The sequence below is a fragment of the Oncorhynchus clarkii genome, chromosome 6, assembly GCF_045791955.1.
Source record: "Oncorhynchus clarkii lewisi isolate Uvic-CL-2024 chromosome 6, UVic_Ocla_1.0, whole genome shotgun sequence".
Taxonomy (NCBI): domain Eukaryota; kingdom Metazoa; phylum Chordata; class Actinopteri; order Salmoniformes; family Salmonidae; genus Oncorhynchus; species Oncorhynchus clarkii.
The window spans coordinates 41,460,100-41,474,265 of NC_092152.1; the positions used below are offsets into that span (position 1 = coordinate 41,460,100).

The 14,166-nt window shown below is 42.7% G+C and overlaps 2 protein-coding genes across 6 annotated transcripts in view; both read right to left on the reverse strand.

Annotated features, from left to right (window-relative positions):
- LOC139411161 (cAMP responsive element binding protein 3-like 3 like) overlaps nucleotides 1–14,166 on the reverse strand; it is an 80,912-nt gene that overhangs the window by 34,163 nt on the left and 32,583 nt on the right. The gene's annotated exons all lie outside the window — the stretch shown is intronic.
- LOC139411157 (zinc finger protein 131) overlaps nucleotides 2,397–14,166 on the reverse strand; it is a 30,218-nt gene continuing 18,448 nt past the window's right edge. The window contains exons 1-9 of one of the 5 annotated variants that reach the window (XM_071157058.1): nucleotides 9,675–9,805; nucleotides 8,525–8,657; nucleotides 8,226–8,327; nucleotides 6,074–6,218; nucleotides 5,701–5,836; nucleotides 5,334–5,531; nucleotides 4,778–5,162; nucleotides 4,180–4,310; nucleotides 2,397–4,038 (exon numbers count right to left, since the gene is read on the reverse strand). In XM_071157058.1, the coding sequence (XP_071013159.1) occupies nucleotides 3,553–4,038; nucleotides 4,180–4,310; nucleotides 4,778–5,162; nucleotides 5,334–5,531; nucleotides 5,701–5,836; nucleotides 6,074–6,218; nucleotides 8,226–8,327; nucleotides 8,525–8,642 (1,701 nt within the window). In that variant the 5' untranslated portion in view covers nucleotides 8,643–8,657; nucleotides 9,675–9,805 and the 3' untranslated portion in view covers nucleotides 2,397–3,552. Of the gene's footprint in view, nucleotides 4,039–4,179; nucleotides 4,311–4,777; nucleotides 5,163–5,300; nucleotides 5,532–5,700; nucleotides 5,837–6,073; nucleotides 6,219–8,225; nucleotides 8,328–8,524; nucleotides 8,695–9,674; nucleotides 9,806–14,166 lie in introns of those variants that run through there. The other 4 variants (XM_071157055.1, XM_071157059.1, XM_071157056.1 and 1 more) reach the window with 4 other exon arrangements.

Consider the following 14,166-nt stretch of genomic DNA (forward strand, 5'->3'; position numbering starts at 1 on the left):
TTGTGTACATTTTTTGCTATATTTTTATTAAACATATTATTTCAGCTGGAAAGTTGAAAGCTTCCAAAGTTTTGAAAATAAAAAGGCCATGCAAGATGGTAAAAGTCTTTGCAGCATCAACAGCCATTATTGATACATCTCTATCTTTTTTGTTGTTGTATTGTACTAAACTGAAACATGTTCTTGTATTTGTTTTGTATTTCATTTGAATAAACCCTGTTTGATATGTAGAAAGAAGAGGAAGGGAAGCGCTACTAAGGTACACAAGAGTACATTTTGGTAGATAGGTGCTCTTTGGTAAAAGGGGTGAATTGGTCATCAAAAAGAAAGGAGGACCAAGGCCCTCTTCTTATGATGAATTAAAATGCCGTTATTTGTATGGCATGCTTCATAGAAACAAAAGTTTTAAAACCCGACGCGTTTCGGCTGCATGGCCTTCGTCAGGGAGTACAAAGAAATAATACAGTGTCCTCTTTTGAACAGCTTTTGAACAATTGAAAAAGCTGTTGGAAAAGCTGTTGGAAAAGCTGTTCAAAAGAGGACATTGTATTATTTCTTGTACTCCCTGACGAAGGCCATGCAGCCGAAACGCGTCGGGTTTAAAAAAAAAGTTGTTTCTATTGAACATGCCATACAAATAAAAGCATTTTAATACATTTTATGAAGAGGGCCTTGGTCCTCCTTTCTTCCTGTTTTATATGTATCAAGTCTGGTAAGACCTTTTCCATTATAATGCTTATAAGCTTTGTTATTACTTTATTGTCACAATTTATTAAACTTGGTCCACAATCAGCAGGGGACTCTCCAGATTTTCCTGGTTTTAATACAATTGAAATAATAGTTTGGTACATGGAACTAGGAAGTACTGATTTTGATTTGGGTGACATGTGTGTTGTCATTTGCGTAAATAGGGATGGCTACTTTGTCACCAAAATGTTGAATAGAATTCTATGGGAAAGCCATCCATTCCTGGGGCTTTTCTCCATGTGAACATTTTAACAGTATATATTATTTCTTATGTCTTGTCTGTTAATGAACAAAATAATCACCTATAGATTTAATTCATTTGGACTTAACATAATTCAACTAAAAAATATTCCATTCTATTGTTTTGAAAATACATGTTTCTTTTGTTTCTTAGGACTTGCCTAAACAAATGAGTAATGGATTTATTTTTGAGGGTGTCTATTCAATAATGTATTAAAATAGACACCCACCCACATCTGCACACCACTCCTACCACTCTTCCCTGCACGGGAGGTATTCAAAGCCATATGAAGGGAAGAATGTGGTAAAAATGGGCCAAATAAAATTTCAAGCAAAATACCGTAAATCCTACGTGAAAGCAGTATTGTAGTGTATTTGAGGTTTAAAAGGCTTCAGGAAGTTTGTAATTTCCACTTATAGCAGACATTTCAGACTGTATTTTCCCTTATAAAAAAAATCTATCAACCCCTTAAAAAATGTCCATTAATTATAACCCACTTAATAATTCACATTTCCTGTTGCTGCAGGATTATCTTCCAGCTGTAGCAAAGTGGCTCAAATTAAGATCCTACATCTGTACCTACTGTAAAATATGGTGGTGGATCTTTGATGTTATGGGCCTATTTTGCTTTCACTGGTCCTGGGGCCAAAAAACCTGGTTGGCGCTGGCAGGAGGCTGAAACTTGGCTGCAAGTGTATCTTCCAGCACGACCATAACCCCAAGCACACGTCAAAATTCACACAAAAAATATGTTAATAGGCCACAAAATCAACTGTTTGCAATGGCCATCTGTCTCCGGACTCAGTCCCGTGTAACTGGTTTGAAATGGCTAGCTAGCCAGCGGTGCGCTCTACTAACGTTTCAATCGGTGACATCCCTTACTCTGAGACCTCGAAGTAGTTGTTTCCCCTTGGCTCTGCAAAGGCTGTGGCTATCGTGGAGCGATGGCTAACGATGCTTCGAGGGTGACTGTTGCCGGTGTGTGCTAGAGGATTCCAGGTTCAAGCCCTGGTTGGGATGAGAAGAGGGACAGGAGCAGTACTGTTACGTAGTTCAGCATTTTTACAATTGATTTGATAGTCTCGTTTGTTTATCAAGGGTGACAATAATTTTGGACCCGACTTTCACGAAACAAATGTGCAGGTTTCCTTAAATGTGACAAAAAGTCTGCAGCCTTTATCACTGTAAATAGTGGACTGGACAACCATCCTCATCTGTTGCATACGGTGGCTTACAGGCCTTCTTGTTAATGTCATTTGAGATGCTCCTGCAGTCAGAGCAGCCCAGGAAACCCTCATTGGGCTCCCGTCTGTATGCTGCCCTCTCAAGGGCCTTCTGCTGTGGTGGCAAGAAGAGCACCAAAGCAGTAAATGGCAGCAACAGTGGTTGACAGTCAGAACCAATGTGGTTTAACTCAACCTTTTATTCACAAGCATATTTAAAACATTTTTAAATTGCATTTAGTCCCAGCAGGTTGTTCGTTCATTCTTGATGACTAGTAACCTAAACTTCCACGTCTCCGTCTGACACATTTGAAAGCGGCACATTCGAAAGCATTGTAAGAAATGGAATTGCAAAGTGTGAACACGTTTTGAGGATTCAATGTGTATTGATTACGCCACTCCCTCTTAATTGATCTGGACAAAGAAAACAATGCAATTATGAACATTTGTTAAAATAAAAAAAACGTGTTAGCTTTTAATACTTTCTCACTTCTGTTTCTTAACAGCGTAACTCATAACAGTGTCGTGCATAAACCCCAATGTCTTGTGGGTACAGGGCTGTGCTGGAGGCAGAACAGGAAAGAGGTAGACGAGCAGGGGAATTGGTGGGCAGAAACCAGAAAACATACGTACACTAACAGCCATTATCTTTTTATTCAAATATTAAAGCATTTCCCCCCCATCAGTTAGGACATGCGCACCATCAAAAACATGCTCTTTAGTCAAGTGCTGAACAATTTATCAACAGATCTGTGCTTCAGATGGATTCCAACTGGGCAACAGCAGTGAGGCACATCCTTAATATGTCTGCAGCTGTATGACAGTGAAACAGACTGTGCATTCCAATCAATAACTGGCGTCTGCTAGTGAAACCATTCAACGGAGTAGGGACCTTCACGGATCGCATACCGTCTTGGCAAATTCATTTTGATCATCTCAAATGTACATGCTAAAATGTTTTTTTTTTTTAAACACAAAAAAAGCAAAAAAGAAAGAAAGCTTTTGATCGTTCTGTGACAAAACCTTGAACAGGGTCAGTGTAAGTGCATTCAGCAGGTATATCTCTGCCACAGACACACAGAGAGAAGACAGAAACATGCTGACAGCAGGTTCTAAAAAATATATAATCTAAAAATGTGAGCAACTTCAAATACTGGTCTCTGTCCGTTACCCTACTAGTCAACAGGGTGAGGAGGTGGAGCTTTTCCAGTTTGACCATAACCAGCAGGCACATCTCAAATAAAACCCTTTTCCTCATACAGTGCACTACTTCTGGTCAAAGCCAAGGTACTGTATTTATGGGTAACAGGGTACGATTTTAGATGGAGCTCCGCTCCTGCTTCATACATCCACAGTCTGTTGTGGTTCCTCCTCCACCTGGATCTCAGAGTTCACCTGCTCCGCCGCTGACACTTGCACCACCCGGATCTCCACTCCTGCCTCCTTCAGTCTCTGCACGTCCTCCTCACACATCTCCGTCACCTCTTCCACCACCATGTCCGTTTCCTCCATGACTACCACGTCTACGGGCTCCACGGTAACATGCTCCACCCTCATCCCGTCCTCCAGTAAGAGGGTCTCTCTCTCGCCTCCCTCCTCGTCCTCCTCCCCGGCCACTTCCTCTTGCGTTGCCATGGCACCGATGTCCAGTTCCTGGGTCATTAGCGTGTCGTCTGTGACACTGTGCAGTTCGCGGAGGTGTCTTCGCAGGTCGTGGGGCTGGGTGAACCAGATGTCACACATGGTGCAGTGGTTGGGCTTCTCTCCTGTGTGGGTCGTCAGGTGGTCTTTAAAAAGGTCCCAGCTGTTGAACACACTGCTGCACACCTAGAGAGAGCGAGATCATTTTAGAACCTCAGCAAGTGCACTAGTCAAGGGGTGTGATCGGCACACCATCAGCACAAAAACAGTACATTTTGACTCCAGATTAAATCAGGCAACAACAAAAAAAAGGACTGTTCTCCGTACCTGACATTCGTAGACTTTTTTGCGTCCCTTCTTGGCCCCGACGCCATTTTGACAGGCAGCCATGTGACATTTCAACGTGCTGTTCCTGGCAAAGCGCTCATGGCAGTCTGGACACTCAAACGGCTTCTCACCTACACACAAGGACCAAAAAAACTCATTTCATCCAATGCATAACTCAGGAGATCCTACTGAGGTGGTCGCATTCACATGAACAGGTCACACAGTCATCAACGCACATGATCATAGTCATAGAGGAGAGACAAAAAGGTGTTGTTGAAGTGAAGTCTTGCAAATAATTGCAATGAAATGCTGTGGATGCCGTTTTAGCCTGCCCAGGAACTGCACTTTGACACAGATGAACTCGAACCCCTAAATCACATGTCAAACTTGGAGGGCTGAGTGTCTGCGGGTTTTTACTCCACCCTTGTACATGATTGAAGAATTGAGGTCGCTAATTAGTAAGGAACTCCCCTCACCGGTTTGTCTAGGTCTTAATTGAAAGGAAAAAAACAAAAAATCTGCAGGACACTTGGCCCTCCATGGAATGAGTTTGACACCCCTACCCTAAATGAATCCCTCTGGGTATTATCATTCTCACCGGTGTGTTTACGTAAGTGCTCCTTGAAGTGTCCAAAGTGGTCAAACTGCTTGTCACAGTAATCACACAGGTGCATCTTCTTCTTCTGGGACTGGCTGCGTGACAGCTCCTCTGCCTCGTAATGTAACGTGTTCAGGTGCTGCTTCAGCGCCGCCTCCCGCATGTACGCCTTACCGCAGTGGCAACACACATGCGGCTTGTCCAGGGCGGCCACGTGCGCGCGCATGTGCTGTTTGAGGTGGTAGTAGAGGCGGAAGCTGCGGTCACATTTGTTGCAGCGGAACATCTTGTCCAGCTGAGAGATCTGGACCTCGACCACCTCCAGGCCCTCAAGAGTCTTGGGAGCTGTCACTGTCTCCTCCTGAGACACCACCTCCTGGATCTCCTACACACACACACGCACGCACACACAACTTGTTTTAAGAAAGATTGGAAATGTCACCAAAAAGAATAGTCTCCTTATAATATTAAAATGAATGCTTTGAATCAAGGTTGGTCACTGTCCAAGTGTGTGGTTTTTTACATGCGCATTAGAGAGGGCGAGTGCTTCGTTCACCTCCTCCAGTCCTTCCTTCTTCAGCACGTGCAGCATTGGCCCCCTCTGCTGGTACTTGCTGGTGATGTCAGCGAGCAGTGCCAGGGCCGAGTCGTCCGAGGCAGCCTGGGCGTTCCGAGCAGCATCCACCACCTCCTCCTCCATAGCGGTCTCTTCCACCTCGATGGCCCCCTCCCCGATCTCCACCTCAATCTCCACCTGCAAAGGACAGACTGGGGTCAGCACAGCAACACATATTAGGAGGAAAGGACCGAGGATTAGGATGATGATGAGGAGGATTTGGGATATTTTTTTTTTAGAACTTTATGCAGGTCATAATTCCATGCCATAATAACTCAACCATTATGTGCCATTGTAGACCTCTAACCTGCTCCCCCACCACTGACGGAAGAGTCTCCGCAATCCCGCTAAAAGTCTCCGCTGGCTTCCTCTTTTTGCTCTCGCTCTTCCCCGCCGCCAGGGCCTGGTCCTGGGCCGGACTGACGGGAGTGCCATCACTCATCCTACGGAGAGAGAGAGAGAGAGAGAGAGAGAGAGAGAAAGAGAGAGTGTTTTTAATTCCATCAAAGTGCTCTACGTTCAAATACACAGGGATAAAATATCAGCTAAACAAAAAAAAGATGACAACCAAACAAGACAACACCAAAAAGGGACTAGCCTATATTGGTGGTAAGGGACTATAAGGAGTACGGGGCTATATTAGTAGTAAGGGGGTCCAGATGTTCTAATGGCAGGCTAACCTGATGGTGAGGGCCTTGATGGCCTCCTGCATCTGGAGGTACTCTGCTGCCTTCCACACGTCATTGACCTCCTCTAGCCCATTGACGGCAAGTGTAGCCGTGTACGTAAACTCCATCAGCTGGCGGAAGGCTGAGTTACTCACTCCTGGAGAACAAACACAGAGGATTGATGGGTGCACCGGGTTAGCATGTGATAAGTCTTGTTTTTTGCTTTTCTCAGGGGCTATAGAGCTCTTTCTGCAATTGTTTATTTTCTTGATATGACAGTAAGACAGAGGATGTGTCATTGGTTCAGCAGTACCAGGGTTTCTGCGCCGGACAACATGACCAGGAAGATTTTAATTTACTGGCCAATAGAACATGACATAGCGGTGGGAATACACTACACTAGAAATACACTTGCCAAAATTATAGAATTACTTCTGTCTATATAGAAATAACTAAAATAGTCTTGCAGAAATCATGACTTAGTCAAAGAGGAATCGAGGATCATTATACTTTTTTACAGCTGTGGATTGTTTCAAATCACAAGCTTGTAGGTTTCAAATCACAAGCCCGTAGGTCTATGCCTATTTGGGAAGCCGGCAATTTGGGCAGCGTGCGTGGCAATAGGCCTAGCTGATTATTGAGTAGTGGCTGTCAGTGAAAAGCTCGAAAATATGTTTGAAGATAATGCATCTTGAGTATAATTTTAAAATGTTGAGTGAAGAAGAGGGGTGTGTGGCAAAGATACTGTATAGGCGAGACTCTCTCCAGAACGGCTTAGCTGTCTCCCATCGATTCTTGTGCATTCATTGTTTCATTGTGTGAATTGTTTTCCATTAGATCATTTTTTTGGATCAATTCCCCATTACATATGTCACCAGTAGTAAATGTACTGTTAATCCCCGCCATTTGGTTACATTCATTTCTGTTAATTAATGTATTAATTTGTCCTTTATCGTTCTCATTCTCAGAGTGAAAACGTTGTTTGCAGAGTTCACAAACTGCTACACTTGTGAGAAACAAGTTTTGGTTTATTTCATAACCATAATTTACAAGATTTATCAATTTTTCATTGTCTTTTGTTTGGAGTGCTCCATGAGAACAATGAAATATAGGATAAAAAAAATAAAAAAATTAAACATCCATTGCGAATGATAATATATTAAAACTATGGTCCCTCACAGTAAGCTATTTGAAAAATATTTACAACAATCTCCCCCTCGATAATCACCAATCTTCAGTGTGAAAGAGCAATGGAAGTTATAGGCCTACTGCGGCATTGGCCTATAGGCTATGAGTTCCATGCGCTAATTTCTTTAGCCGCCAATGGACCAAGGTGTATCAATGTGTCCATATGGCAGAGGCTGGTGATTAGTCACATTAGTTCATTTATTTTTTTATATATAAATCATTTTAATTCAGATTTTTATGATAATGAGCATATGAAAATCATATGGTAGGATAAATTGTAAGCATGCCCAAACTAGCGCCGGCTATGAAGTCTTTATAAAATAATTGCCTCCACGTTTCCATGGTCGGATTTTGCTGATAGGCTACTTTGAAACAATGCAAGACATACCTCATAATAGGAAATAAAACATTCAGGTTTTAAAAAATTAAGTATGTTTTCAAAATGTATACTGCCTCCAGTTCACAATGTACAGTGGTGGGTGACTCGCTGATAGCTTGCACTTGAATTGTGAATGGGAGGCACGCTTTAATTACCAGCTGAGAAATAAAAATAGTAGCTCTTTTTAATCCTGTACCAAAACTGTTTTTTTAACATACAATTGCATTTTGAAATGTTGTGCAATGAATGGCTTATAAAAGCATGTTTACTCCAGCAGCAACCAGCTGTGGGGCTGCAGGAAAAATAATGCTCAAAATAGGCTCTATATGCTGTCCGTGTGTGATAGTTGTTTTGGATAAGATGCACGATGACTAATGAAAATACATAATTTAGTGGAATTAAATTGGCCTGTGTGTAAATGAACCTATAGACATGGTGGTCAAATGTATTTCCATCGACTGATATTTCCATAAATCAATAAAAAGCATTATTTTGCACAACTTTTGGGCCGGCAACAGTTTATTTTATAAAAAATTCATTCATATTTTTTTTTTAAATAACTTTTGCCGGCTAACGGACACCCTGAGCAATACACACCTTCAATCTCCACTAGTGGCTCTTGTGTGAAGTCCTGGAAGAACTTGTGGAAAAACTGACTGCATGCTGCCAACACTGCCTTATGAGCCCTGAACTGGTGCCCTACGGACCAGAGTAAGATGAGCCCATAAATGGTACAGCACAGAACATAATTAAATTGAATACTTCATACAAAGTGGACACTTGTCTTGAACACAGTGATATTGAAACAGAAATGGTTTATTCTGAAGAAAATATACAACCTTAAACTGCACCTCCACTTTCTGCAATACAACAAGCGTCATTGAGGATGAGCTTACCATCCACTATGAGAGTGATGTCTGTGAACTGGTCCAACTGTCTCTGTTCGTTCAGTTTGTCCAGCATGACTTTATAGAGGGCTGGGAACTCACTGCCACAATCCACCTCGTCTGCCATGGCTCAGCCCCTCACCTAGGCACAAGGAAGAAATCCATGCAAAGATGGCACACTGTACAGATGATTACATCACCAGTAATGGTCTGTGTCTGTAAAGTTACATGTGGGAAAACACGTTTGTTAAATATGACCAACATGCTCACAGCATGATGGACAGTACTGTGATTTTAACATTTTGATTTCAATAACATTTTATCATTGGGCATTTTGTAGCCTACTGAATATATGTTCATCATTATCTGCCAATGTGGGTTTATGTGAAGGAAAAAAAACGCTATATCGGACTGATTTCTCAACATTACATTATCAATTATATCTGGGGTCTATGGGACGTCCATACCCTAACCACTTAGCTACCTAACCACTTAGCTACCTAACCACGTCCCAAGGATTCCCGAAACTTCATGGTGGTCCGTGCTATCATAAGGATGTTCGAGGAGGGGAAAACGCGTCAATCTCATGTATTATCCAATATAATAGTATCAATGCAGGAAAGAGGTCGAATTCAGCCAATCATGCGTTTGACAGCAAAGATAATCGTATTAAGTTGGCCAATGGCAATGGAAGACGGTGGGCGCGATCGACATTACAGTATAATTTAAAAGGCGAGGCAGATCTACAAATCACCTTGGTTCGTAAATAACTACTCAATATTATTTGTAGGTTAGTTCGTCAGTTAATTTACCCATGATACATCACGGTTTTGATACTCTCAAACGCTAGCTAAATAGCTTAGTTACAGCGGAAGGCCTCTAGCTCTACTCTGGCTATAATTCAGAACGCAAAATCAAACTAACGATCAACATGTAATCATAATGTGTATCTAATCATACCAACGCTTTATGATACAGAATCCCGTTAACGTTAGCTAGGTAATCACTTCAAATAGGCCCGTGAAGGCTCGCCATGTCGAGTTTGACCATCGCCATTACGTCATCAAATCGCGCATTAAAATACACTTTTTCCAGAGACATTTCCCAATTTAGACCTCATTTGGCCGAAATATTTCAACTCATGCATCAGAAAACATACCTCAAGTTAGGTTCCGCAGCTTTAATTAGTTGTTTTCGCGTATATATCTCTCCCGACTCTAGCAGCGTTGCTCTACTTTCGTTTGTCTAAAAAGGGCGGTCACTCAATCGGGCCTCAGATTCCCGCAAGCCACTGCAAACACCAGAGGACGCCGAGGCGTGTTGCTAGGCAACATACGGCCCTCCCCTTTCGATTCTCTGCATTTAGGTTGTCACTAGTTAACACCAAAGATTGCCTATTATATTGACAAGATAATCGATAAACCGCGCTAATTTAAAAATACGTCCTCAAAGATGGAAGGCAGGCAGGAGGAAGCCATTTCAAGTGGGACCTATCTAGCCAATTAGAGGGCAGATACACGTGTGAAAAACAGGTAACTGAGATAAAGATTTTTATTTAACTAGGCAAGTCAGATAAAATAACAAATTCTTATTTACAATGACGCCTTACCAAAAGGTCTCCTGCTGGGTCGGGGCATGGGATATAAAATAAAAATACAATGTAAATATAGGACAATACACACATCACAACAAGAGAGACAACACTACATAAAGAGAGACCTAAGACAACAACATAGCAAGGCAACAACACATGACAACACAGCATGGTAGCAACACAACATAACAACAACATGGTAGCAACACAACATGGTACAAACATTGGGCACAGTCAACAACACAAAGGCCAAGAAGGTAGAGACAACAATACATCACACAAAGCAGCCACAACTGTCAGCAAGAGTGTCCATGTTCGAGTCTTTGAAGGAAGAGATTGAGATGAAACTGTCCAGTTTGAGTGTTTGTTGCAGCTCTTTCCAGTCGCGACCCAGGGATGTGTGTGCTTTGGGGACTTTTAACAGAATGTGACTTGCAGAACGGGTGTTGTATGTGGAGGATGAGGGCTGCAGTAGATATCTTAAATAGGGGGGAGTGAGGCCTAAAAGGGTTTTATAAATAATCATCAACCAGTGGGTCTTGCGACGGGTTTACAGAGATGACCAGTTTACAGAGGAGTATAAAGTGCAGTGATGTGTCCTATAAGGAGCATTGGTGGAAAATCTGATGTCCGAATGGTAAAGAACATCTAGCCGCTCGAGAGCACCCTTACCTGCCGATCTATAATTTATGTCTCCGTAATCTAGCACGGGTTGGATGGTCATCTGAATCAGGGTTTGTTTACGATAGAGGAAACCAAGTCTAGATTTAACTTTAGCCTGCAGCTTTGATATGTGCTGAGAGAAGAACAGTGCACTGTCTAGCCATTCTCCCAAGTACTTGTATGAGGTGACTACCTCAACCTCTAAACCCTCAGAGGGAGGGGCCAGCTGCGTATAAGACTGTATCATCTGCATATAAATGGATGAGAGAGCTTCCTACTGCCTGAGCTATGTTGTTGATGTATTTTGAGAAGAGCGTGGGGCCTAGGATCAAGCATTGGGTGGGGTACTGTCTTGGTGACAGGCATTGGCTTAGACAGCTGATTTTCTGACTTTATAGACTGCACTCTTTGAGAGAGGTAGTTAGCAAACCAGGCCAAAGACCCCTCAGAGACATCAATACTCATTAGCCGGACCACAAGAATGGAATGGTCTACTGTATCAAAAGCTTTGGCCAAGTCAATAAAAATAGCAGCACAATATTGCTTACAATCAAGGGCAATGGTGACATCTTTGAGGACCTTTAAGGTTGCAGTGACACATCCATAACCTGAGCGGAAACCAGATTGCATACCAGAGAGAATACTATAGACATCAAGAAAGCCAATCAGTTGATTATTGACAAGTTTTTCCAACACTTGTGATAAACAGGGAAAAATAGAAATAGGCCTATAACAGTTATAACAGTTAGGATCAGCTTGATCTCCCCCTTTAAATAAAATATGAACTGTGGCTGCCTTCCAAGCAATGGGAACCTCCCCAGAAAGAGAGAGAGGCTTGGCGATGATGGGGGCAGCAACCTTGAAGAAGAAAGGGTCTAAACCATCTGACCCAGATGTTTTTTTGGGGTCAAGTTTAAGGAGCTCCTTAAGTACCTCAGACTCAGTGACTGCCTGCAGGGAGAAACTTTGTAGTGGGACAGGGGAAAAAGAGGGAGAAGTATTGGGGATAGTCACATAAGAAGGGATGGGAGATGAGGAAATGTTGGACAGGCAACGAGGCATGGCTGAGTCAAATAGGAATCCTGACTTAATGAAGTGGTGATTAAAGAGCTCAGCCATGTGCTTGTTGTCAGTAACAACCACATCATCAGCATTAAGGGACATGGGCAGCTGTGAGAAGGAGGGTTTATTCTCCAGGTCTTTGACCTTTTTTTGTTGTTGTGATTTTTACCCCTTTTTCTCCCCAATTTCATGGTATCCAATTGTTTTAGTAGTTACTATCTTATCTCATCGCTACAACTCCCGTACGGGCTCGGGAGAGACGAAGGTTGAAAGTCAGGCGTCCTCCGATACACAACCCAACCAAGCCGCACTGCTTCTTAACACAGTGCGCATCCAACCCAGAAGCCAGCCGCACCAATGTGTCGGAGGAAACACCGTGCACCTGGCAACCTTGGTTAGCGCGCACTGCGCCTGGCCCGCCACAGGAGTCGCTGGTGCGCGATGAGACACGCTCTAAAGAACAACATATACTTAGTTTTACCTGCATTCAATACTAATTTCAGGTTAATAAAGTTTTTTCTGTAACAAAATGAAGGCAGACCGTAGTTCAGATAGAGCCTGTTCAACCATGTGGGCAATAGCATACGCAACAGTATCATCGGCATACAAGTGCAGGTTACATATTTTGACAGAGAAGTCGATATTGTCAATGTAAACAGTACAAAGTTCAGTACCCAAAATTGACCGCTGCAGGACACCTTTCGTAATATCCAGGAAACCTGATTTAACACCATCAGTAGATATACAGTACATTGAGTTCTATCTGTCAAGTAATTTTAAAACCAGTTACATGCAGCCTGTTCTAGGCCAATTAAATAAAACCTCTGAATTAGTAGTGAGTGATCAACAGTATCGAAATCCTTTGACAGGTCAATGAAGAGGGTAGCACAATGTTGCCTTTTATCCATGCATTTATAACTAGGAATGCAGCAGAGACAATGCTATTGTAACAGTATAACTTTAGACCGTCCCCTCGCCCATACCCGGGCGCAAACCAGGGACCCTCTGCACACATCAACAACAGTCACCCACGAAGCATCGTTACCCATCGCTCCACAAAAGCCGCGGCCCTTGCAGAGCAAGGGGAACTACTACTTCAAGGTCTCAGAGCAAGTGACGTCACCGATTGACACGCTATTTAGCGCGCACCGCTAACTAAGCTAGCCATTTCACATCCGTTACACTATGACCTGGTCTAAAACCCGACTGGTGTACATTTAGAATGCATTTAAAAAAATACAAAATATCTTTGCTGATAATTCATCAAGGATTCTAATATTTTAGCAATCTAAATACACTATCAGACTTCAATGTCTTTATCAGAGACAGAACCATTTAACCATGTTTCCAAGAGAACCAGAATGTCAGGACATGAGTCCTGCACCCGCATGTAAATCGTATAATTAAAAATATATATAAGGACATTTCGGTGCATTAGACCAAGCCTCTACGAGATTTAAAGTCAGAGCAGGTATTAAGCTCATTCCCATAAGATCTAACAGGCATAGGGTCATCTGCAGCGATTTGTAGAGTGAGTGGAGACATTTCCAAGGTCCCGTGAGAACTATGTGAGAGCGGAGCAGACTGAACATTTGTTAGACCTCCCTCAAGTTTCTGGATGCAGGGGCTGGAGCGAGATCTAGGAGAGTAGTGTTGGCAGAGCTCAGTACACCCGGATGAAGCTCCCGCCAAACGAGGGGAGCTGCTGCAGGGGACCAGGGTTGTTGCCAATGCTCCATTCTGGGTGTGCACAGGAGGTCTTGGTGTCTCTCCTGTTGCAGGGTTGGGGATGCCATTGGGGGGCAGGAGTGTCCCAGACCTGTCCAGGGGATGGGAGTAGGGGGGGTATCTAAAACTAGCCTGGGAGGGAGGTTGTGGGGGAGTTGAGGAGGGTGGTGTGGCTGACAAAGCCAAGGGGGGGTGTTGGATAACACCAAAGGTCTGTGGTTGACACAGACTAATATTGTAGTTCAATTTCTCTGACAGTTAGCAAATTACTTATTTTGAGGAATTAAAAGGCTTCATAATTCATAAAGGTCATGATAACCATCCCCCCTAAGAACGGTGTTCAATTGCTGACACAAAAAAGCTAAGTTTGGTAACTTGACCCTCAAGATTTGTGTGTTAAAATCTATGTTATACATTTTGTTTATACATTTTTGAGTAATTCACTTTTAAAAGCTAAATTAAAAAGCTTATTTTAATTAAATCAATCAAATATTGAAACACAATGGCATTGCACATCTCACTATTAATACCCTCACTATGATGATGTTTTGATCTAAGGTCCCTCTTTGAATTTTCCCACCAAATCATGTCCAAATCATCCTAA